Here is a 25,958-nt window from a genome sequence, read left to right on the forward strand (position 1 = left end):
TATTTTATTTTTATATCTTTTAACACCTTCTCATTAAAGAGAATTCCTCTCAGAGCTGCTCAGATTGGAGGGGTAATCCAGTAGTGACTGAAGTCTTGGGGGATGGAGGTGGGGGTGGCAGGGATGCGAGGGAAAGGGGACGGAAGCACCTAGGAAGGGCAGAGTTAACCAAGAAGAAACGGCTCCCTTCAACAACACTATTCATGCTCCCTGCCCCCTTCTATTTTCAACCGTTTTTCCCTTTCTCTTATAGTCTCCTTTCTCCAGCCCATTTTAACCTTGCTTTCATTTCTTGGTTATCTCTGCCAGAAGCGTAACATAACCATGGAAATAACACAGGCTTCACTGTTAGACAGGCCTGGATTCAAATTTCATTCCAGGGTGGTACATCTAGTGGTACATCCCAGGATAAGCTAAATTCTGAGGTGCTGTCCCTCAGTTAGCTGACACAGGGTTGTTGACGATTTAAGGAACTGTCATGCATATTAACACTCAACGAGGGGCTTCCCTGGTGGTGCAGTGGTTAAGAGTTTGCCTGCCAATGCAGGAGACACAGGTCTGATGCCTGGTCTGGGAAGATTCCCACATGCCGCAGAGCAACTAAGCCCATGCGCCACAACTACTGAGCCGCCGCTCCAGAGCCTGTGAGCCACAACTACTGAGTCCACACGCCGCAACTACTGAAGCCCATGTGCCTAGAGCCCGTGCTCTGCAACATGAGAAGCCACTACAATGAGAAGCCTGCACACCTCAATGAAGAGTGGCCCCTCCCCCTCTGCAACTAGAGAAAGCCCATGTGCAGCAATGAGGACCCAATGCAGCCAAAAACAAACAAATAATAAATCTTAAAAAAACAACCACTCAATGAACCTTGCTTTCCTTCCTGCCTGCCCTCACTTACACTCTGCTCATCCTTCCTCTTCATCTGCTAAACTCCAATGCTAATTCTATTAACTCCAGTCTGTTAAATTCTACTCCTATCTTTCTTCTCTCCTTTCTCATTTTTTCAATCTCTATTTTCTTTCTCCTCTCCATATTCATTGTTATTCGAATAGGTTCAGTCTTTTCAAGAGCTCCCCAGCCTCTCCCATGTTGTTTGTCCTAAACTATATCTGACCTGGGTTTCTGGGTAACTGCTCATCTCCCTTCCTAGTGTATCACAGGAAACAGACAACTTACAGGCATATCACTGGGTAACAGAGGTTGAGAAACATAAAAAGGGATGCAAAAATATATTGATTTATTGACTAAAACCAAAGAGGCATCAGGTGTTTCTAAACTGTGTCGAAGTTCACCTAACTCAAGCTTGGGTAAGTTGATAACAATGGGGAAAAAACACTGAAATAACAAAGAAGAAAAAACACTGAAAAATGCAGGTTTAAAAAGCAAATAATTAAAATTTAAACTATAACTTGAGTAAACTTGGATTTAGTACAGATACTAAGTACATTTTAAAAATGATATGCATTTGGCATTCTGCAGTTGGTTTTAAGATGCAGTTTTTAAGGTGATCTCTCTTTAAAATTTTATGTTTTAAAGTCTGCATTGAGTACTATTACCCACCTATAGAAGGCCTAAATCTTTCAAGATACTGCTTGTCTTCAAGGCTGCACGCTGTTGAAATCACTTTGGCTCCTCTATGGTGTGCTAACTGAATAGCTATTGTACCAAGTGCCTATGTGGAAAAAAATACACAGTGGGGTTATAGATATAGGGCAGAAGCTGTACCTAATTCATTTTATAGGTTGTTTAATAAAGTGTAATAGTTTAGTGCTACTTCAGTATATTTTAAAATGTTGTCTGATAGAAAAAGAACAAAATGTAGACAAGTTTAGAAAGGGAAACATCTGACAGACTCTTCCTCAAGAGGAGTGGTAGAAAAGCTACGTGTGCCACAGGCTCTCAGTGGGTCTGACTGCAAGCAGCACATAATTTCAAGGACAGAGGCCGAATTCAGAACATGACCTTGGAAAGAGAAAAATGGGCCGTTAAGGGCCTTGTCAGCCTAATGTACTAAGCTAATTACACAGCACATATGCAAGTCCAGCAACCTCTCTTTGAAAATCAAAGCACTTCAAAAGTTCCATCCTTTTGCTGACCTGTGGGGTAGGTTCAGGGAAACTGCTATCCTGATGTTGGATATAAGGCTGAATCCAATGCTGAAGAGTGCCTTTTTTTCAAAGAAAAAGCAGGGGGAAAAGCATCCTCAACAACCAGATAGAAAATAAAACTATAAATTCACCACATGTTTTGTAACATTTTTAGATTATAATTTCATGTAATCTTTTAGTGTCTTAAACTATATTTTGATGATACATGTACTATGTTTAAACTAGTACAGTTTTGATCTTATGTGATCTATCTGTAAATGAGCATCTTAGTCACCCAAGTGTTAGGCACGCGGGATATAATACAAAATTGCCAGGGAGTCCTGAGGTCTGGCTTCAAAGACTAAGTGCTATTTCAGGCTTTGTGTAACAGGCATGAATAAAAATGGCTTGTTTGCTTTTTTTAAAGTACTAGCAGATTCAAAGTAAGAAACCAAACACAGTAATGCTAACTTTTATCTCCTATTGATGAAAGCTGCTTATTTTAGAAAATGGGAGTTCGGTAAAGGTATCAGTGAATAAGCTAACTGGCAACAAATTACATTAGCAAATGGATGGCCCATTTCTCAATTCCCTAAGCTCTGTATTTTGGTCAGGTTCTTAACAAAACTATTAGCACCTACACTTGCTCCGTCCATTATCAGCACTGATTTTCCAGGAGAGAGATGAGAAAGATAATGCAGAGCTGTATAGACTCGTACTCCATCTCGAATGGTTCCAGCGGCTTCTGTCCACATAACTTTTTCTGGTTTGTGAACTAACACAAAGAACAAGAGGAAACAATCTGTTAGCAAGTCCCATTAGACCTGCCTCCTGGATCTGTTTCCCTTCATCTCTGCTCCCCCCATGGCCGTGGTCCAAGCCTCTACTTCTAATATCTTTCACCTACATTACGGTTTCTCTGCTTCCATTCTTACCCACGCATACTCCACTTTCAACATAGGAGCCAATATGTGTGTATGCATTTTTTAAACGTTTTATTGTTAAAGTAAAACATATGCAGAGAAGTACATGAAACAAAGTACAGCTGGATAAATAAATATAAAGCAAATGCATAAGTAACCACCATCCTGGTTGAGAGCGAGAACACAGCCCTCACACCAACAGCCTCACCTTTCCCACCGGAGGCATTTTTTAAAAAATTGAGATATAATTGACATCAGAAGTCACCACCATTCTAAAAATTTCTTATTCACCTTCACAGTTTAATAACTCAAGTATCCATTCTTAAACAATATAATTTTGTTTTGCCTGTTTCTGAACTTTATCTAAATGTAATTTTACCATATACATTTTTTCTATCTTCTTTTTTTGGTGAATATCATTTTTTTTGTTTTGTTTTTATAAATTTATTTATTTATTGGCTGCACTGGGTCTTCATTGCTGCACAAGGGCTTTCTCTAGTTGTGGAGAGCGGGGGATCCTCATTTTGGTGGCTTCTCTTGTTGTGGAGCATGGGCTCTAGGCATGTGGGCTTCAGCAGTTGCGGCACACGGGCTCAACAGTTGTGGCTCAAGGGCTCTAGACCACAGGCTCAGTAGTTGTGGTGCACAGGCTTAGTTGCTCCTCAGCATGTGGGATCTTCCCAGACCAGGGCTCGAACTGGTGTCCCCTGCATTGGCAGGCGGATTCTTAACCACTGCACCACCTAGGAAGTCCCTGAACATCATTTTTTAAGATACATCCTTTCTTGGTACATGTGGCTATCGTGCTTTCATTTTTGATATCTTATGGCAACATCTAATTTAATAGAATGGATTGGTTATCCACTCTCCAGTCAAGGAACATTTGTGTTTTTTCCCATTTTGGGTAGTTAAGCATTCTTAAAACTAAGAATGCTCTTGTTACTGTTACACTGGTACACAGGTTTTCTCCAGGATATTTACTGAGAAGTGGAAATCCCAGTCCCAGGATATATTACCTTTTACTTTAGTGCATATTTCCAGAGTGGCTGTATGAATTTACTCTCCCACAGCTGCTGCTGTGAATGTCCTTGTCAACCCTGGTATTAGTATACATTTCTGCCCATCATATGGATGTGTAATGGTCTCTTACTGTGATTTTATTGACACTTTGCTTTCCCGTGACTACTAATGAAGTTGAGCACCTTTCCGTGTTTGGTGGCCAAATGGAATCCCTTTTGTGCAGTGACTGTTCAAATGTTTTATCAATTTTTCTATTGTTGTTGACTTTTTCTTATTGATTTGTAGGAATTCTTAATATATTATAGATAAGTCATTTGCTTGTTTATATGTTGTAAATATTATTTTCGACTTTATGACTTCTCTTTTCAATCTCTTTAGTGGTGTCTTTGAAAAAAATAGCAGTGTCGGAATGATCTTTTAAAAACATAAATAACATCCTAACACTTCTTTGCTTAAAAATTCATCAATGGCTGTCTACTGCACTTAGAACAAAAGGCAGACTACTAGTATAGTTTAACCTATATTAGCTTTCTATTTTCTGATCATTAAGCTGCTCTTTAATATGTTTAATTACTTCTTTTTTATTTTGTTATGTTGTACACTGAATGTGATTTTTTTTTCACAGTATAGGCAATCCTTTCTCATTTTACCTACAATTAAGTTTATAACACTTTCCATAGTCTTTACCAGGAGTATTTTTCCTCTTATGGCAATAGACTCAGATGGGTTAGCATGGAATTTACCAACTAACTAGTGCCATCTAGTGGGGAAGCAAAGCACCCAAGCATATGATGAAAATGTTCAGACAAGCAAGGCATTAAAATAGTAAAACATACTAAGCACCAGGGGATATCTCACACAGTACTTTATTCCTTACAAAACTTGAGATAGCAATTTTCCCAATTTTACTGACTATGAAATGGGATTCAGGGTAATTAATTTGTCTGAGGCTACAAGTTTGAAAGGCTGACTCTAAAGCCCATCTACTCTAACAGTGCATGTTCAATCTGTATACAATTTATTTATATGGAATTTTCTGGGAATATCTTCCATCATAAGAATTGGGACTACCTATATTTTCATTAAGAAATCAAAAATTCAGTGCTTAAAAAAATGCTAACAGTAATAAAACTACATTTAAGATTGCAGAGGCTTTAAAATTACATGGTTAGATGTGGTTTAATGTTGAGATCCTTGCTTTTTGTATGGTGTTTATAACATAATAAACACCAGTGTTTATTATGTTCTAAAAACCTAAGATAATAAATAAAAGAGAGCCATGCATGGGTCAATAATAACAGTACGTCAGAGTCCAAGAATCTCAAATCTTTCTACCTCAGGTCCAAAGGAATAATGCTGAAAATGTGTGCCAATTTTTTTTTTAATTTAACTTTTATTTTATATTGGAGTATAAAACACAAAGCTGTGCTAGTTTCAGGTGTACAGCAAAGTGATTCAGTTATACATAAACATAAATCCATTCTGTTTCAGATGCTTTTCCCATATAAGTCACCACAGAATACTGAGTAGAGTTCCCTGTACTATACAGTAGGTCCCTGTTGATCATCTACTTTATATGTATTGATAGCAGTGTTGTACATGTTAACCTCAGACTCCTAATTTATTCCTCCCTCCATCTTTCCCCTTTGGTAACCATAAGTTTGTTTTCTAAGTCTGTGAGTCTGTTTCTGTTTTGTAAATAAACTCACTTGTACCATTTTTTTTTTCAGATGCCACATATAAGTGATATCAAGATATTTGTCTTTCTCTCTCTGACTTCACTAAGTATGATAATCTCTAGGTCCATCCATGTTGCTGCAAATGGCATTATTTCATTCTTTTTTATGGCTGAGTAGTATTCTATTGTATATATGTACCACATCTTCTTTATCCATTTCTCTGTCAATGGACATTTAGGCTGCTTCCATGTCTTGGCTATTGTAAATACTGCTGCAATGAACACTGTGATACATGTATCTTCTTGAATTATGTTTTTCTCCAGATATATGCCTAAGAGGGGGATTGCTGGATCATATGGTAGTTCTATCTTTAGTTTTTTAAGGAACCTCCATATTGTTCTCCATAACAGTTTTACCAATTTACATTCCCACCAACAGCGTAGGAGGGTTCCCTTTTCTCCACACCCTCTCCAGCATTTATTGTCTGTAGACTTTTTGATGATGGCCATTCTGACCAGTGTGAGGTGATACCTCACTGTAGTTTTGATTTTAATAATTAGCAATGTTAACATCTTTTCATGTGCTTTTTGGCTATCTGTGTGTCTTCTTTGGAGAAATGTCTCAAGATTTACTGCCCATTTTTTGATTGGGTTTTTTTTTTTTTTGATATTGAGCTGCATGAGCTGTTTGTATGAAAAATAGAATTATTTTTGTTTGACAGAATGCCTTGAGAAGTGAAAGCACAAAAGAGCTGGAAGAATTGAATAAGACATCATTTGGGAGTTGTTTGGAGCCTAGTTCTTTTTTTTAAATAAATGTATTTATTTATTTTTGGCTGTGTTGGGTCTTCATTGCTATGCGTGAGCTTCCTCTAGTTGTGGTGAGTGGGGGCTACTCTTCGTTGTGGTGCACAGGCTTCTCAATGTGGTGGCTTCTCTTGTTGCCGAGCACAGGGTCTAGGCATGCAGGCTTCATAGTTGTGGCATGCGGATTCAATAGTTGTGGCTCGAAGGCTCTAGAGTTCAGGCTCAGTAGTTGTGGCGCACAGGCTTATTTGCTCCGTGGCATGTGGGATCTTCCCTGATCAGGGCTTGAACTCGTGTCCCCAGCATTAGCAGGTGGATTCTTAACCACTGAGCCACCAGGGAAGCCCCAGAGCCTAGCTCTTTGGTTTGATGAAAGAACAGACTTACTAGGAGGTGACTGAGTTGTGAGATTTAAAAAAAAAAATCAAATAATTAATAGGAACTAAAATAGAGTTGTGGTAAACTAAATTATTTCCCCCTGCAAATCTTCAGGGAACATACTGAAATTATTTCCTCTTTCACAAAATGTTAGAGCTATAGCAGAGATTAGTGGTTATCTAGTTTGGCACCCTTGTTTATAGACAAAGTAAATTTGCCCAGGTCTTGCTTAAAGGTCACACAGACTTAGTGGTCATTTTTTTTTTTTTTTAATTGAAGTATAGTTGATTCACAGTGTTTCAGGTGGTAGTGGTCATTCTTAAAGTACTTCTTTTAAAGAAACATTTTGTTGTGTTTTCCTTCTCAAGGAATATCTAGAATTGCTTTCTCTGTACATGTTGGTGGATTTTGAGACTATAATCCTCCTGATTTGTAGGAAAATAAAAGATCATTTGTGCGGTTCTCTTGTCTTAGTTTAAGCTTTATTGTTAGAAAATTCTGATGTTCCAGTTTGCTTCCCTTCTTCCAGTCTCTCCTATAATCCTCCAGTGTTCAGCAATGCTTAAAGAAGTGAAATTTTTTTTTTTTTGGTTTGTTTTTTCATTAGTTAACAATTTAGTTCAGTTTACTTTGTCAAAACTCAAGCCTAGGAATCCAGACTAAAGGTTTTTGTTGACTCCATACTTGCAAGGTTCTCAAAAGAACAGGGGCAATAAGGGCCCAAGGAAATTCTGGGATTAAAAGTAGTAGAGTTTCCCATAAAGGAGACAGCAGCTGTCCTCGATTTTCAAACTGCATTATATCAAAATAGTCATGGATCAGACTTTCACTGCATGGTATTTGAAAGTGAGCTTTACCTTTCAAAAGAAGACACATAGTTGCCTCTATATCTAGGTTTTATATATATATATATATATATATATATATATATATATATATAAAAATAAGCACAGGCCTCAGATTTCTGGAAAACTGCCTTTTAAATTTAACTTTTAATAACACAATATGGTATTACTTGGAAATTTTAGACAGTAAATGTCATTAATTTAAACTACTTATAATTTATAATTTCAGAAATGAAACGCCAAAGATTTGCTAGCCTAGTTCAAGTTACTATATAGACTCAAATTTTTAACACATTTACTATTTTTAACAGTCCAAAATTCAAATTGGCCCGACATGGTCTGATCAGCAATTCTATCATTCAAGAAAGAACTCAGGAAAAATTTTAATAAAATAGTTCAAGAACACAAAAGAGGGTATGATGACCTATAGATATGATATGAAGAGCAACGTGAATCTCAGCAAAAGGAATAGCTGATTGGCAGTACGCTTGGAGTCCCGTGCCTCTATTCTGATCACATCCTCTTTCCTCACCCAGAAAGGTAACTAACACATGACTTTTCATCCCTACCTGTTCCTGTATCCTTACATAAGATATGCTTAATTAAGTTTTGTATATTTTTGAACTTTATAGAAATAAAATCGTATCACTGTTTGTATCCTTCTGCAACTTGCTTTTTTCACTCAGCACAGTTTGTGGGGTTCTTGATATGCCTGGTTGTTATTTGTTCATCTTCACTGATGAGTTAATTAGAAATATCTCTAGTTATCCATTTTCTGGTGATGAGTATTTGGGCTGTTTCTCTTTTTATTCCACAGTTACAGACCATGCTTTACTGTGAACTCTTGTGCATGTCTACTGGTACACATCAAGCTTCTCTGCGGCACGAAAGTAAAAGTGGAATTACTAGGTCTGAGGTGTTAATGCGTCATTACCTTTATTAAATCACACTAAGTTATTTTCTAATGCATTTGCACTAACTTACTCTCCCAGTGCATAAAAGGCTTCGCTGCTCCACACTCTTGCCAACACCTGGTATGGTCGAAGTTTACAACTGCCAGTCTTGTGGAGGCATAATGGTATCTCTTAAGTGGTTTTTATTTGCTTCCCCTGATTACTAAGGAGATGCAGCATCTTTTCACTATGGTTTCATGAAGGGTGTGTGTGTATACATTTATTCATTTTAATTTAAATATTTAAGAAGTAAATTACTGTAAGAAAATTTTTAAATTAACATTTAAGTTAAATTCAATACTGGTCAAAAGATATTAGCAACAGAAACCAAGAATAAGTGTTTCTGAGTCTTTCCTGGCTCAGACTCTACATGTATTGTCTAGATTTTATACATTTAAAAATTTCAGTTAATAACCAAGAATAAGAAGTAAAGAATTCTGAATAGTGATATAATTTCAGAGCCAAGGGAGAAATGGCTTTTCAAACCTCCTACCGTGAGTAGTGTAAGGGAAACTTAAAGGTCTAAATACTGTTCGTTTGAAAATGAATTTTATGGATACAAAATCTAAGCCAGAAGTAGTCATATGACCACCCACTAGTTATTTCCTAGGCACACTCACGGAAGATGCAAAGAAATCATACTGTTACTAAAAACCACACACATCGGTGAAGTAAGACTTATATGAGCTCCAAAACACTGCACTGTCACATACCCAGGTAATGCTCATGTACTTGAACAACTTCACAAAGTCCAGAGTCTTCAGAATCCAGGGGTAAAATTCCTGAAAATTAAAACGAGAAACTTAAGGGAAACAATCCAAAAATGAATTCACTCCTAATGAGATGCCAGTAAGCATTAGCCTAAATTTTCCTCAGTGGATTTTTGAGGAAGGTTCCAATACTAAGTGTGGAGAAGGGAGAGATTTCAGGAATAAAGAAGGGAAATGGATAGTTTATTTTCCGATATGAACACTGTAATACCTGCACTACCTCTTCTTTTTTTCTTCCTCTTCTTTCACCTCTGAGTGATAATACAGATGATAGCTGATGTACAGAGCCAGGTCAGAGTCTTGGGAGCATCTGGGCTCCTGAACAAACTTGTCCCTGATCACGGCTACCTTCCTAGAGTTTGGTTCTATAGGATAACTCAGTATGCTTCCAATAAAAATCCCATTTTCTCCTGAGCTAGTCTGATTTTATTTTTGGGCTCTTACAGAAAGAATCTTGAATAATACAATGTCATTGACTTCTTAGGCAGATAATAAAGAGAAGATAGAAATAATAAATTCTCAAAGAAAACACCCAAGTCAAAGGCAATTCTGTTAAAAGCTGATGAAAACTTTCCTATAAATTTATTCCTAACAGCTTCAAGCATGCTGTAAAGCTATACATTTTCTAAGTTTATAAGACTATCTTCTTATGAATATTTTCTACAGAGAAATAGCAATTTCAAAGACTACTACTAAAGTCATACTTTGTTTTTGTGAATATCTAGGATACAAGTATAAATACATGTATCTGCAAAATGGTATGAACTATGGATAAAAAAAACCCAATAATTAAACGTCTCCAGTAAATTTTTAGTTTTACGAGGGTAGTAAGGGAGCAGCTCTACACAATTCAAGTTGGATGTGCAGAGAAGAGCTTCTATACAGCCAAGTCAGTGAGTAGCCTTCAAGCAGATGGACTATGACTTTACTGTTTTCTGGAGTCTTCAGTCTAACTATAGACTGGGGTCCTGTCAGACGAGGGCTGCACTGAGGACAGTAACCACTGTGCCCATTTTTCTATCATACCTACAGCCAAACATTGAAAAGTTTTAAATGGTCCGCTATTGAGATCAAACTCCCAATTCTCTTCATCAATGGATATTTGACAGTAAATTTCAAAACTTAGGTAACTACCTGTATATGAAGCAAGGTCACACTACACATTAGCAATTGTACAGAAAAAAGAAGAGACAACAGTAAGACAGAAGACTTGAAATAAGACTAGGACCTATAACTTACCAACTACTTCATCATCTGGTTGAAAGAATGATACCTTGCTTCCAACTAAAGAGTGGAGAAAATTAATAATTATTATTATGAAGTTATTAAATATAATGAAATGATTAAAATAAATTTTAAAAGCCATGGATTAATAAAAAATCACTAACTCAGAGAAGAGGTCAAGAACTTTTAGGACATTTTGATAGCCTGTAAGGACAGTAGGAAAGAACATTTCAAATCTGGATTCTTTACAAAACCTGGGCCATGTGGTTGTTGACACCATGGAGCAGGATGTCTCTCTGTTTAGCTAAGGATGAAGGAAAAGGGAAAAGAATCCACTGCACAGGTCTTATGATGGTTACATGGGGTACACTGGGTTCTACCCCTCCTGTGGGTAGTCCAATCTGTCATTATTTTAGTTGTAGAATCTCAGACACACAGTGGGAATTTTGGTTAGAGTCACATATAAAATTACTCTGATTTGGGATTATGGATGTAATTCAGAATGGTGCCAAGAAACGCGAAGGACTACAAAGAAGTGACAGTTACATTTTCTCACTGTGTGTAGAGAAAAGGCCTCCAGCATCAGTCATTTCTTTAGAATATTTTTGTTCAAAGAGTTACAAGAGGAAACAAGAGGAAACAAATTCAAATCTCATTGAATGCCTACTTATGCCCAGCATTTTAGCCTGTTATCACATTTAATCTTCACAGCACATCCATTAAGTATGTAGCAGTACTCCTACTGATCAGACAAGGAGACTGAGGTGCAGCAGTAAAGTAAGGCCTGAAATCTGGAAGTGGCGCCTCTGGCCGGCTCTGCCTGCAACAGGGCCCCAGTCGGCTGCTTTGCTGGGTCCTTCCCTTGCCATCACCCCCCAATATTTTTGGCTCCTGCACTGTTCTCTTTTGCTCCGCTGAGGATTCTTGTCTAACTGAAATTACCCTGATCCTTTTTTCTTGGCCTCCTTCATACTCCTTTTAACTGTCCTTCAAACAGTGGTACTGCCAAGGGTTCCATGCTGTGTGTGTGTCTCCTTCATTTCGACTCTCCCTGGATGAGCTCATCACCCTTCTATTATTTCAAACACAGCCTACAAGCTGACAACTTTCAAATATAACCAGAATGTTGTAAATCATTCCCTGCTTTTACCTGTTTTTAATTCCCCTGTTCCAGTCAATTATTAAGTTCTGCTGACTTTACCTTCTCAGTATTTCTTGAATACATTCACTGTCTCTGCCACCACTGTCTAGGTTACGGACTTTGTCGTTTCTTGCCTGTTGGTCTGCAACCCAAGCAGTCCTCTTGCCTATAGCCTGGTTTGTCTCACATCTACCCTTCATATGGCCATGCTAATACTCTCTACAACCCAGTCTGAGATATGAGGCTCATCAGGGATCTGGCCCTTGCCTATCTTCTTGCCTAATTTTTTGGGGAGGAAGGAATCCATGTTCATACCATCATTAAAATATTTTGTTCAATATCTTTTATTCTGCGATCTTTGAAGGAGAATTTTCTTGACAAAGTGTTTTTCCTCTGCCAAGTATCTTGCCTATGACTCCTGCCCAGAACTTAATTTTGCTTCAGTAACACCAAACTCCATAATTCTTACACACATCACGTTATTACCTGCTTCTGTGTCTTTGTGCAATGCTATCGTCTATGCCGACTGCGATCCTGCTCCTGCCCACCCCTTACTGTCTGGCTAACTTACTCCAAGAAGCCTTTCCTGTCTCTGCTGGCTGGTTGGGCATCTTTCCTTGGAGCTTGCAGAATGAATCTGCTCATACGTGTATGCCTGTCTCTCCCCTAGACTGTGAACTCCTGGAGGGCAGGGACTTTGCCTTATTTATCTTCACATCCCAAGCACTTAGGAAGTGCTCATGAAATGATGAATAAATGAATGAATGAATGAATGAAGGATTGATCATCTTCTGACTATCATAATTCTTATTTTTACTGTCCTACAATCCAAGCAGAAAAAAGGAGAGGGAATAAAATCTAGTTATGATCTAGATCTATGATCTAGAGAGGGAATGTGGTCTAGTTATGTCAGAACACAACACTGAGAAAGAGTATCAAATGTATTATGGTTAAATTTACAGGTAAAATTCAAATAGTCTAACCCACATGATAATGCTCTTTCACCCACTCATATATGCAACAGGACCAACAATAAACTGATCATGAACTATTAGCAGTAAATACGAAAGCTATGTTTATTCAGAAACAAATTATTTTAAGTACTTAGGCTTATTGCCCTGCATATTAAGATCATTATTTACTAAAATTTTTCTTTATTTAAGGCAATCATAAAATCTTACTGGTTATTTCTCCCCAGAACCAATCTCAGATGAGCAAACTGTTTACCTTTTAAATACTCAATTTTGGGTCATACTATAAAAATTTAATGTGAATGTAGTTACTGACCATTATATAAATTTTGGCCCAAAGCTAACTTCCACAAGTACTTTATGCTGGTTTGTCAACATCATAAAAAGGGCAATACTGGTTATTCTATACAATGTGATTACTCGTGGATTTAAATATATAATCTCTAAATATTTACTCAACTGTAATAAGCGCTTCAATTATAAAATACCTATTAAGTTCTAGTTTTCTTTTTAATGTTTAAGGGAAATTACTTCTGTATTATTATTAAGTTTTGTATTTGAAGATGTGTGCATCATTTTATGTGTCAATAAATCAGTTAGCTACTATTTAATTTCTTTTACCTTAGAAAATAAATACAGATATTTATATCTGTAAACTTACCATCTAACACAATTCCAGCAACTTCTCTCCCAACAGGAAAGAAATCTTTCTCCATCTTCATTTCTGCCAGAAGCTAAATAATGATGAAGGCTTGAATTTATTGTCAAGAATAAATCCTCATCTCTTTTCATACATGAGGAAAGCAAAAGCAAAAATAAAACCACAGAAAAACCAAATATGATTCCATTTTTGGCGTCAAGACCAAAAGCAAGTTAACTTCACAAAATAGGTTCCTTTATAGAGTAGGAAACGGAGTTTGCTGAGCAATCAGTTGACATGTAGGACTTAGGTATGAGTACTATCATTTAAATCACCACTGATACACTTTAACATCTTTATTCTGCCAAATATGAAGGGAAATTATAGCCAGACCAATCCTCAGTTGGCCAAACACTTTGTACCAGTCCCCTCATTTGAGTGGAGTGGGGAGAGTCTGGAGAAGATATAAAGGTTCTCCATTTCCACACCCTTTGAAAGTATGAGAGTTTCTCACAAGCCTTGGGTTAGCGAGCAGGTGAGAAGAAGTGATGGATATACATAGGGAAACCACCACATAACCTCAGATTGGAGTTTCTTCTTTTAAAGGATAAATTACTTATTTTTAAGAGATTAGTATTTGGTTAGATTCTGACCAAATTAAGCACTTGATTCTTAAAGTGACAGGAGTATACATAAATAAGCCCGTAGTTTAGTAACTTTTATACTTTTCTAAAAGTATAAAAGTTATTATACTTTTATAATAATACTAGAGATGCTGAACATATTTGTATGTATATTAGTATTTCAGGAACAGTAAGTAAAAAGACATTGAAATAATTTTCTTGTATATTTCCCCTATTCTTCAATTCTTTGATCTCCTATACTTGATTGTCAGAAAAGTGTCTTTCTCAATGTGGAACTTTACACTTTTCCCAAGATGTTCATAGAACGTTCTTACAGGAACACTAAGTGTTTTACAGTAATTTTTTTATGCCGAGCTGAAACCATGGTTATGGCACCTGCACCCTGACTCCTTCACGCACCACAAGCGTCTTCTCACATCCCTACACAGTCTTCATGACCGTTATGATTAACAGTTGTTGTCAACTCAAATTGACTTTACTATAATCTACCATTCCTTTCAGACATGGAGATCATTTCCTAGACCAGGATTTTAATGGATGTTTTGTAGTTTTAAAAAGAACATCTTGGAAGGTCTGAACACAGAACTCTGCAGATAAGGAACAGCAGATTATTCCCGGTGAGAGGATTTCAGAGCAGCTCACTCATTCGCTTCTCAAGCCGTGCTCATGTTAGAGAGCTGCCCAGTGCAAGCCTGTACCCTTGTTCTGTAGTTTCCCTAAATGTGACTTTATTGAAGAAAACTTTTAGATCCCTGGAAATTATGCTGACATTATAATCTAATAAATTAAGGGTCCAATAAAAATATAGTATTCATCTTTATAAAACTGATTAAATGGACCTGCTCTATTTACCATGGCACATTTAACCACACCGTATTTACCATTTGAAGACTTTCCATGTATTTCGTGGTCAATAATGGAAGATTACTGTGGGGTGGCGTGAGGTGGCGTTTGAGAGAAAGAGACAAAGAGAAATGACAAGAAGAATATGAACTCTATCAAGACACTGACTAGATATTAATCTACAGACTAGAGACAAATTGATTAGGTTTCTAGTTTCTATTTTTACTATATTTAAACAGTCATTTCTTCCTTTATTATAGGCCTTAGTAATTATAAATTCTCAGCTTTTCACAATGTAAAGGAGTTTATAAAATATTTTCATCTAATAATATGAATGCCTGACTTCCATCAGACTAATAATTTATCTTAATACAGAAATACACAAATGAACATTAGATATTTTTCCTAGCTGTTCTATTCTTCTAAGAATGATAATTTCTTTGTACTCAGAAGTCAGTTATTATTATTACAATTTTTGTATGCTAAATATATTGTGAAACTGTCATCTGACTTTTGGCCAAAATAAAAGCACCAATACCTTTGTATTTATCTGGCTCAGAGCACAGGCTTTAACTTGAAGCTTCACATAGTTATCCTCTGTAACAGGAAGATTTTCCTAGAACCAAAGAATAAAATAATCACACATTCCTTTGAGAATATTCTTTCATGTTGCTAAAATTTTCATACAAAACTGAACAAAATCAGATTCCAAATCTTACACCTAACTAAAGAAGCTACAAGCAATTATCCTATAGTATATGATACAAAAGAATATAGGGAATTTAGGGGTAAAAATTTTAAAAAGCCTTAGTTAGGGTACATATTTTGAAAATGTTCTTAAGATACTGACAGGAATATATGTGTAGGCAATGAACACAGGATAACAAAGTAGAGCAACAAACACTGTACTTCATTTCAATTTAAATAATCTCAAAGCATCAAAGCTTCACGCAGAGATATCCTTAAACACATACACAGAATATATACACTACTGATTATGGAATTTTCTTAATGCTATAAATAAAGTTTGTTAGTGCCATTTGTTAATCTCTACCTTATTTAACATCTGTCTTGGACAGTTAAGCATGTCCCATGGAACTCTGGGGTCAAATTACAAACTTAATGGAAACTTAATTACCCCTCATATTCCGCACCTAGATATAACTTCAGAGGCAAAGATATTTCAAACTCAGGTACTCAGTGTCATCCACCAATGACACCAATAATTCAACTGCTCTCTTCAACCCAACATGCCCACAAATTAGATCAAAAGTTGGCTAGAACAGCTACTTGCACAGTGCCTCCTGTGTCCTATCAAAGGGAATACTTTGTTTTACTTGACATGAACACAATATTCTGGGATATCCCTTTTTAAAACTCAGATTAGATAACACTTGGTGATAACAAGAAGACATTCAACAATATTGATCAATTTGTGGATTTTAATTCATGACTGTGTGAACCTGGCGATGATTGTTCCTGAGGGCCAATCAGGGTTTACACTCCTAACCTAAATGATTTTGGAGTTGCAGAAAGATAACACAGAAAAACTGGATGGTGGTCACGATCCAGAAATGCTTATTACTACTATGAAGTATACATACACTATGAAACACATATAGCATTTAGTTTTCGTCCCTAAATTTACAGTGGAATAATGACTTTGGCCTGCCACAAACCTTTCAATCAATCACCACTATATGAAAATTCTACTATCTATGCTTAAAGTGGTAAAAAACTGGAAACCATTTAAAGCTTAGTCAATGAAGTAACTTTGCAAAGCTCAGAGGTTAGTGTGAAAAACAATGCTTTTTCACCTCTTTCATTTCATAATATGAGAGAGGATTTTCTGAAATATGGCTACAATCTGAAAACTCACTTTATTGTGGTATTCAGAATAAATTGGGTTAATTTTGCAACATGAGACTACTGAAGTTGTTCTGTTCTAGTATCTTTTATACCACCACCCTGAGGAACTAAAAAACTCTTTTGTAGCAACTCTTTTAAAAATATAGTTATACTGCAATATGGACCACTGTTTTCCCATAAGATTAAAGTCATTTATAGGGTTTCACTTAAGTAATATCCACTCATTTAGTTCCACTCAAAACAATTTGTAACAGGCCATTTAAAACTGGGTCTGTCACATGTGGAAAATACACTATCTTGTTTCATGTAATGATTAAACAATTTTTCTTACCCTTTCTTGGAACACAAATGTTATTTCTTCACTTGTAGAACTCTGTTGAAAATATAAGCCTTTCATAGTCACCTAAAAACAAACAAACAAAAATACACATGAAATAAACTAACCAACAAAATGTCTTCCAGATCAAAGGAAGGTAAAAATTGAAAAACAGTGCTGGGTAAGGATAAAATGACAACACTAAGTGTAGTCTTCAAACAAATTTAGGTAATAGTTCTTGAAAGCAATCAAACAAGAGAATACGCAACAATCTCTGGCACTCATTTGAGAACGGGCTTATAGTTCAACCTTTCACACAAAGGTGAGGATGTGCTTAACTTCACTTTACTACTCAATGAAAATTATGACGGTTGAAAAAAAAAATTATGCAGGCCAGAGGGCTCAGTTTTAATAACCAAATGTGTCATTTAAAGGGCCTTCAGTCTTAAAAAAAAAGACCATTAAAAAGGAAAACGTGGACAATCAAGACACTCATTGAAATTGTGCTCCTAATTCCTCTGTATCAGTTTATAAGCCATTTAATGCAAGTGTTTAACCCTGTATTCTGTGGAATTCTTGAAGCATCTCTAAGGGTTCCACAGTTGTTTCTTTAATTTTCATAGTAATTGTATGATAAAACTATTTTTTAAATGTAAATTTTGTAGAAGTACACATAGAAAAGTTCACAGATGCTAAGGTATAGCTTGCTGAATTTTAGAAGGTGAACATGGCCATGTCACGGCAGGAAACATATCACTAGAACTCCTGAAGCTCCCTGGTTCCCCTTCTAGTCACTACCTCCCCCTCCTGAGGATACTCAATATCCTGAGTTTTAAGAGCAGATTAGTTTTGTCTGTTTTTGACCTTACATAAATGAAATCATGCTCCTTTATGTTCTGTTTCTTTCTCTCACTATTATGTTTATGAGTTTCCTTCACGCTGTTGCCTGTGGTTGCATTTATTTTACTCATTCTCATTGTTAAATGCTATTTCACGATATGAATAAACTACTCTATATCCATTCCACTCAAGAGAGACATTTGATTGTTTCCAGTTTAAGGCTTTTACAAATTATCCTGCTAAGAACATTCTTGTACATATTTTTTGGTGAAAGCACCACACTATTATTGAATTTATTTGAGGGATGAGCAAACTGAAGCTCACAGAGGCTAAGGTGCATACCAGGGTCTCAGAGCGCCAGCGGGGCCAGGGCCGAGACAAATCAGGTGCCACCAACTCCAAGTCATTTCTCTTAACCACATTTAATGGTTTTCTATTGAGCTGCTAACATTAGATGTCTCACTTAAAACTAGAATCCTATCTCCTTGAGTTTAGGATTGATAATTAAGCACTTGTTGACAGAATTAGCAATATAACTTGCAAGGCTCACTGCAAAATGAAAATGTGGGGAACCTTGTCCAGAAACCATTAAAATTTCAAGATGTTGACAGCCACGCATTAAACCAAGCATGAGTCCCTTCTGACTGTGAGGTCCAGTGTGACTGCACAGGTCCCACGCTTCTGAGGCCCTGTAAGCTAAATCTTAGCAGATCTACTGGATCTGTATAGAGGGTTTTTACTGAGCAGTTCAGTAATGGTTGCTACTTTCTACAGGGTAATACTCAAATGCTGGAACTAACAGAAATGAGTAGACATTGCAGACATACATAGAAATTATGTATGTAGCATCTATCAACAAAACATATAAAAAAGGATGAGCCAGGTCAGATGATTTAATTAAATCTAGCCTTCTGGTTAGGGAAGATCTCTGTGTGTGTGTCAATACATACATCAATGTATTTGCTGGGGTGGCAGAGGCGAGTGGAAGAACCTAGAACAGCAGCTATGCATTCCCTTTGATATAAGCTCTTCTGACTAGCTGTCAAGGCTGTCTAAAATGCATACCCAATGTCCCCAGTCTACCTTACTCACCCATTTTTCCAACACATACCCTGTCTGATCTTGATCTAGTCAGTATGACTTCATACCATACGGCCACCGCTGTCTCAGGGCTCCAGGCACTGCCAGCTCTCCAAGACTGTACTGTACTTACACTACAGATTCTGCAAAGTAAATAAAGCTCAAGTCCTACTTCCTCTGAAATCACCTCCTAGTGACAGCAATCTACCCCATCTGTTCCATGCCTGGAGATTTCGTTACAATACGAACAAACAAATCCTTGCTTTATTTACTCACTAACTAATGGGTTTTCCTAGCTATTGCTTCGAAAAATCAGTATCCATTATTATTAAATAAATAAATCTCTCCTCCTATTCAGTCTGGAGCTACTAGAGTTGCCTTTTTGAGAAATGAAATAATTACACATCAACACCTTGATTTCAAAGCCTGTCCCTTTGTAATTCTGGAAGCCACTGTCTTCTCTGCCCATTGCATCTGAAAACACATGGCATGTCTCTCAGATCAGCAGTCATATGGATTTTATACGGTTTGCACCCCAATTTCAAAGACCCTGGAAGCTGTTTGTGTGAATCCCTAGTGTCCCTCAAGACAACTGTTATATATATATATAATGCCAATATTTTTGGTCTTATCATCCTAAATAGTTCCTCCAAATCAGGTTACAATCAGTCTGGCTGGTAGAAAAAAGTAATGTTTAGTTGGTCCAAAAAGGAACCATGTAGGAGCAAAAAAAAAAAAAAAAAAAACCCTCCAAGTTACAAAGTGAAGGAAGTGTTTTTACAAAAGTGGCCAGAAGAAAACTAAGGAAATATTATTCGTTTTGCAACCCAAAAAAGGAATACTAAGTTCTTAACACAGAGAAAATGGTAGAATGGATGGTATTTAAGTCCCACTTAGTTTCTTAGGCACTGGTCCAGATTAAATGGAACACTCAGTCAATTATTTAATACAATTTTTATTCAATTAAAATTTTATTGAATAAAATTTTATTGAATATTAAAGATAATTGCACACAGGAAATAAAATAACTGAATAAGTCATAAAATAAAAATATAAATTAAATGTATACTTAGACTGCTTATCACACCATTTCCAAGGATGAATGTCATGTAACCTCAAAAATTATATATTCTATTATAAGCTTTCCATTATCAAAAAAGTGCTACGTAAAACTTTTAAATGAAAACAAACCTGTTTAAAAATGTAGGCTGATGTAAAAAGCCCTATAAAAAGCATAAAAGTTTTATAATTTTTCAGGTACATCCAATTTTAAATACTTTCAACATAAGTCCACAAATCGAAGATTATGTTTGTAATACTTTAAATTTTCATAATGGTCACATATTAAACCTATTAAAAATTTGGAGGAACAAAAATTATGACCCTTATTTTAAATAATTTTTGGTACAAAGCTGAATAAGGAATTTGCATAAATTAAACACTTACCATAAATAACACCAAGAAAGTAGTTAAAGAAAGTACTAATCTTTTAAGGGCTTTCTAAAAAAGTCAATGGGAAGAAATTTCAAATGGTTTCATCTTAGTTATAACAACATGAACTCTACTTGCTCTTACCCTGCTACACTAATGCCCCAAGGAGCTCATCTATTAATAATTGTAAATAAAACCTCTACAGATCATTCCTTATCTACACTTTCAGACCAGCAGTGTTGCATCAGATCCACCTCAAATTCAAGACATAAACTACACTCGTTTTTCCCCCCAAACAAGATTTTGCTGTACCAAACTTCAGTCATCGAGGATATCTTAGAACCTATCATAATTCTTTCCGTTGTATTAAGTTATCCACCATGAGGCCACCTTTTCTATTACAATGTCCTGGCTTACCTGCTTATTTTAGATGTTAGCACAAGTGATGGGCTAACACTGCAACGCCTCAGGCCTGGGCTATGGCCACAGGCTGCTGAACAGCTTCCTTTCTTTCCCTCACCCAATACACCTGATACTCTGTGGACAACTCAAGCCTGCAAGTCCAAACTCTTCTTAAATGCTCAAATTTCCATTTTTCCCCAACACAAACTTTACAACATGGCGGCCACTTCAGGTTCAGGATTCAGTTTTAATGCTTCTAACCCACCCTCATTTCTATTTTAGGCAAAGCACAGATACGCTGTCAAGCAGCTCGGCTACCAGAAAAACCGGATGAAGTCGACTCTGAAACGTGGGCCCGTATGTTCACCATCACGCTGGGCCTCGTGTACAGCATTATGATATCAGTGGGATCGTTAGGCGTAAGTCTTCAGCTACATTGAAGAGGCGACTTAATATTCAGTTTTAACAACGTTCTCATATGTGGGGCTTTTCATACATGTCCACATATCAGATAAAGAAGTATGTCAAAACATGTACCTGTAAAACATATGCTCAGTATAACCAAAGTAACTAGCTGGGGGTCTGGTTCAAACACCATACTTTGCAGGTTGTGGAGGAGACTGGTAGTGCTAACTAGATAGGCCAGCTCTGCTTCGTAAAGAGGGAGGCACATCTCTACATTGTGCAGGCAACGGTGTCTAGAAATCTGTATATCTTCAGGAGACTTTACATAAGCAATGAATACACAGGTGTTTTGCTACATATTGTACTGTTCTCCTGTGCCTGTTACAAGATGGGCATGGGAGACACTGTGATAGTGGCTCATAGGGAACTAAACCCTGGAAAGCATTTCTAGCTAATAACACGTATCATAAGACCTTTCTATTTCACATTTTAGGTATATAATTTAAAGCTTAGGAAAATGCATGAAGTTGCATGGTCCCTATTACTAGATGGATTTAAACTAGAGGCTGGATACACATGTGATGCATCACAAGGAGACTCAAGCATCAGTTGAGGGGGTCGGGGGATTTGATGATCATAACAAAGTCTCTTCTAATTAAGAGAATCTAGATTTATAGAAACATTATCAAGACATACTCAACTGAATTTATACAAATGTAGCATAATCTTTACATCACACACAACCTGAGATCTAAAGATAGCTGAAAGAAGAATTAGGAAAGGAAAAAAACTGTTTTGATATAGGCTTTAGGTGGAAGCAACAAAAGGCATTCAATTGGATTCGTCAAATTGTTGCCTATCTATGCAACAAGTGGCTTCCGAAAATGACCTCTTTTGAATCTCAAAAGAACTTCTGATTAATTCTCCTGCCTCTGAGAGAGCTTAACTTTTTTTATTTGTTGATTTACAAAATACCTTTTCACTTAAGGATTCTTACTAGCAGGACCCCCTTGCTAGTACCGCTGCAGGGTAGGTAATGGGTGAATGGGGGCAGTGGGATGGTCATTAATTCAAAAATTAGAAATCTTTGGTCCAGTTTCTATTTGATGTAGGGCAATTTAATATAGTAAATGGCAGAAACTTAACTTTCATTTATATTTCTGAATTAGCATCATATTTTCCCATATTGTACTACTGGGGAACACTGGAGCCAATGGTGGGATGAATGACAGTCTTCCCTTCCCGCTGGCTTAATCATGTGACACTGGGACAAGGCAGGTGACGAGGAAGATAAACAGCTGACTGATCCTCCCTATACCTCTACTACATTCTCCCTCTTCTCCAACTGACTTAAGGGATCTACTTCTCCACAGACTAACATTATTGCAGTTTGTTAACACTTCATTTTCTCAATCACTAAAAGGATCCTAAATCATTTCTTACTTCAGATGCAAAGTAGGAACTAATTTTGATTAATATTTACTAATAAATTCACAATCGGGAAAATAATCCACGAGATGTCATCTTTATTATAATGTATAAAAAGAGAAGAAAATTATTTTGCAAAATACTACATTTGAGCATATGTGGATATGTGTGTTTTTGCTTTTCTACTCATAAAACTCCCCTTGGCTCGATGTAGTACTATTTATTGAGTCTAGAAAAATCATAAATAAAGTTGTCTTTGAACTATTCTATGTGAAGTTCACAGGAACAAGAAAACATTCATTTTTATCAGTTAAAAAAAGATTTCACCAAAAACAAACCCCCAAAACATTGTGATTCCACAGTGAAACATTTTAAGAATTCCCAAGCCTTCCCATTTTCCTCCTTCAGGGAGGTACACAAATAAACGAAGACACATTACTGTCCAGAGTATAGTACTGGTTCAAAGGCCTATATATCTCCTTGAAGTTTTGAACACTCTTCTTCAATCTAGAACTTTGATTTGAATGCACAGAACAGAGAGTTGTAAAACTATCAAATATTTCACTGCAACTGACAGGCAACTTTGCCTTGTATGGGGAACCCACTCTGTTGCAATGAATGTCTCATCCTCTGTCATAATCTAGAGCACAGGCATCAATGAGTTGAAATTAGTGATAAAAGGTAACAATCACACACTGCAATGGTTGATGAACAGCATTTAGAAGTCATAACTGACCCTACACTGAATCCTTTCCTACCTATTCACTGTATGACTTGGGTTATGTAATTTTAACCTCCTAGGCCTTAGATTCCATATCTAGAAAACAGGGATAATAACAGTAGTTACTTAAAAGGATTACTGTGAGGCTTAAATAATACATGCAAAGCACTCAGTACAATATCTGGCACAGAGTAAGTGTTCAATAACTGTTGGCTATTTTTACTATTATTTCTGTAAATTGAGCAGAGAAGTTGTAAAGCAGTTCCAAAACTCATCTCACAGAGCAGCAAGGGGTTCTGTCAGGTGCAACCTGAGTTTTAACACTTCTTAATTTCTGCAGTGGCCTATGATATCATCTAGATCTGTCCTGTCCAGTAACAGTAGCCACTAGCCACCAAGGAGCCCTTGAACCGGGCCTAGTCAGAATTCAGATGTGCTGTGAGCGTAAGATGCACATCCGATTTGGGAGACGTAATATGAAGAAAAAGAGAGAACGTATAACGTCTTAATTTGTAAATATTTGATTATGTGTTGAAACATTAATATTTTAGATAAACTGGGTAAAATTAACTTCACATGTTTCTTTTCATTTTTAAAAAGTAATGTGGTTCCCATTAAACCTGTTCTCAGCAGAGTTGAGGTAGGTCCTTGCTGCTCATAATGTGGACCAGCAGCACCTGAGAGCTTGTCAGAAATGCAGATACTCAGGTCCCGCCCAGCCCTACAGAATCAGCATCTGCGCTTCAATATGATTCCGAGGTGATTCTCACGCATTGCCCCAGAGTATTCCTCTGTTTAGCTTAATCTAGAGGGCAAATCTGGCCCTATAAATACATAAATGCGAATACCCTTGCTTTAAGAAACTGCTCACTGGAAAAAAAAAAAAAAGTGGAGGAGAAAGCGGTGGTAGAGAAGCAGTAAGGTAGAAAGAAAAAAAAAATCTCAAAGTATAGGAACAAAAAGATGCAGGAAGGAGGAAAATCCTACCTGGGAGATTCAGTGGAAGGAAACTTCCAGACTTCTGCCTCCATAAATGTGGAGAGAGATGCAAACTGGGATAAAATCTATCATCAAAAACTGTAAGGACCAGGAAATCGTCAGTCAAATTAAGTCTTACCCGCCCCTCAGCGGCCTCAGCTAAGCTAGGCCAGCGCCCGAGAGGTCTGAGGTTGGGGTGCGGCGGGAACCACCATCCGCCCCAGGGCTGGACGGTTCCGCGGGGCGTCTCCCGATCTTTGGCCCAAGGCCCGGTTTCCCAAGACACACAGCGCGTTTCTCGGCGCTCACCTGCCTCGGAGCGGCTCCAACGGCCTACACCTTCACCACCGCCACCTTCGAGTCCTTCTGCGGAGGGCACGCCCCCTCTAGGCCAGGGGCTGTTCCCATTGGCCAGGCCGCTCGTCAGTCTTGAAGGCTCTCGGACTCTCGGAGGCGTAGAGAACGCCATAGCAACCGAACATATAACTACATCTCCCGGCATGCTCTAAGGCGACGCACCAGGGGCTGCCAATAAATGCTCGAAGTCCTAGTCGCCCGAAGGGTTGTTTTATGCAAATTTCAGTTAAAGACCACACCCTTCCTCATTCCAACCGTATCCCCATGGCCTTCCTTGGACTGTGCCCCGCCTCCCTTTTGCCTCCACATTGTTCTCTCCTTTAACACCCTCCGTTAGTTAGTTGAATGTATCCTAACTAGCGTCTCGCCTTGCACAGCAACGGACAAATGCACCGAAATCATGGAACAACATCTCTATCAGCCCCATCAAGAAAACCTCAGACTAGATGCCTCCAGCTACGCCTTTCTGGAAAAGGGGCGGGGAGGAAGGAGAGCTCAGGTCACGCCCCCTTTGGGTTTGCTGATTGGTTTCTTTGGCTGTCACTCCGTCCTCCTTCATTTTTCTCGTCTCCCCCTCCGTGCAGTCCCCGCGGTGGGCGGGGCCAGAGGCAGGGGGCGGTGAGGAGGTGTGGGCCTCTTCTTCCGATTGGTACGTTTCTTGTCTCCACCCACCCGTGGGCGGAGATGGAGGGGTGGATGGGAGCGGGGGAGGCAGCCGAGGGAGATGAGGAGATAGGCGGGAGCGAGGGAGCGGAGGAGGTAGAGAAGAGCGGAGGACAGGGGAGGGAGCGCAGCTTGGTTGCTCCGTAGTACGGCGGCTCGCGAGGGAGGATCCCGAGCGGGCTCCGGGACGCACGGAGGGGCGGGCGGGGATGGTGTGCGGGGCTGCGGCTCCTGCGTCCCCTCCCGCTGTGAGTGAGCGGCACTGATTTGTCCCTGGGGCGGCATCGTGGACCCGCCTGGAGATGAGGTGAGGAGCGCGCTGGACCGCGGCGGCCTGGACCGGGAAGGCGGCGGGGGCGGGGGTCGGCGCGGGGGTCGGCACGATGGCCGCCCGGGGCGCCTGTGCTGCGGGCCGGTGCGCGTCCCCTCGGGCGCCCTGCACCCTTCGCCGCGCGCCTGGGAGGCGCGGCGCCCGCCGCGCTGTGCCTCGTCCTTCCCATCCTCCCGGGGGCGGAGGTGGGGCGGCCGGCTGCCGGCCGCC

General features: G+C 38.3%; 2 protein-coding genes across 16 annotated transcripts in view; one reads left to right on the plus strand and one right to left on the minus strand.

Moving 5' to 3' along the window:
- Positions 1 to 24,781, minus strand: part of LOC130829952 (quinone oxidoreductase-like protein 1) — a 43,918-nt gene extending 19,137 nt beyond the window's left edge. For 9 of the 12 annotated variants that reach the window (XM_057696629.1, XM_057696633.1, XM_057696632.1 and 6 more), the window contains exons 1-8: positions 24,707 to 24,781; positions 17,128 to 17,199; positions 15,466 to 15,543; positions 13,462 to 13,534; positions 10,704 to 10,748; positions 9,408 to 9,476; positions 2,732 to 2,865; positions 1,564 to 1,675 (exon numbers count right to left, since the gene is read on the minus strand). In XM_057696629.1, the coding sequence (XP_057552612.1) occupies positions 1,564 to 1,675; positions 2,732 to 2,865; positions 9,408 to 9,476; positions 10,704 to 10,748; positions 13,462 to 13,534; positions 15,466 to 15,543; positions 17,128 to 17,193 (577 nt within the window). In that variant the 5' untranslated portion in view covers positions 17,194 to 17,199; positions 24,707 to 24,781. The other 3 variants (XM_057696628.1, XM_057696627.1, XM_057696635.1) reach the window with 3 other exon arrangements.
- Positions 24,782 to 25,491: 710 nt separating this feature from the next.
- The window catches only part of ITSN1 (intersectin 1), a 200,873-nt gene continuing 200,406 nt past the window's right edge, over positions 25,492 to 25,958 (plus strand). For all 4 annotated transcript variants that reach the window (XR_009047657.1, XM_057696296.1, XM_057696297.1 and 1 more), the window contains exon 1: positions 25,492 to 25,724. The gene's annotated coding sequence lies outside the window, so the exon portion shown is untranslated. The remainder of the gene's footprint in view (positions 25,725 to 25,958) is intronic.

Source organism: Hippopotamus amphibius, chromosome 10 (genome assembly GCF_030028045.1).
Source record: "Hippopotamus amphibius kiboko isolate mHipAmp2 chromosome 10, mHipAmp2.hap2, whole genome shotgun sequence".
Lineage (NCBI taxonomy): Eukaryota > Metazoa > Chordata > Mammalia > Artiodactyla > Hippopotamidae > Hippopotamus > Hippopotamus amphibius.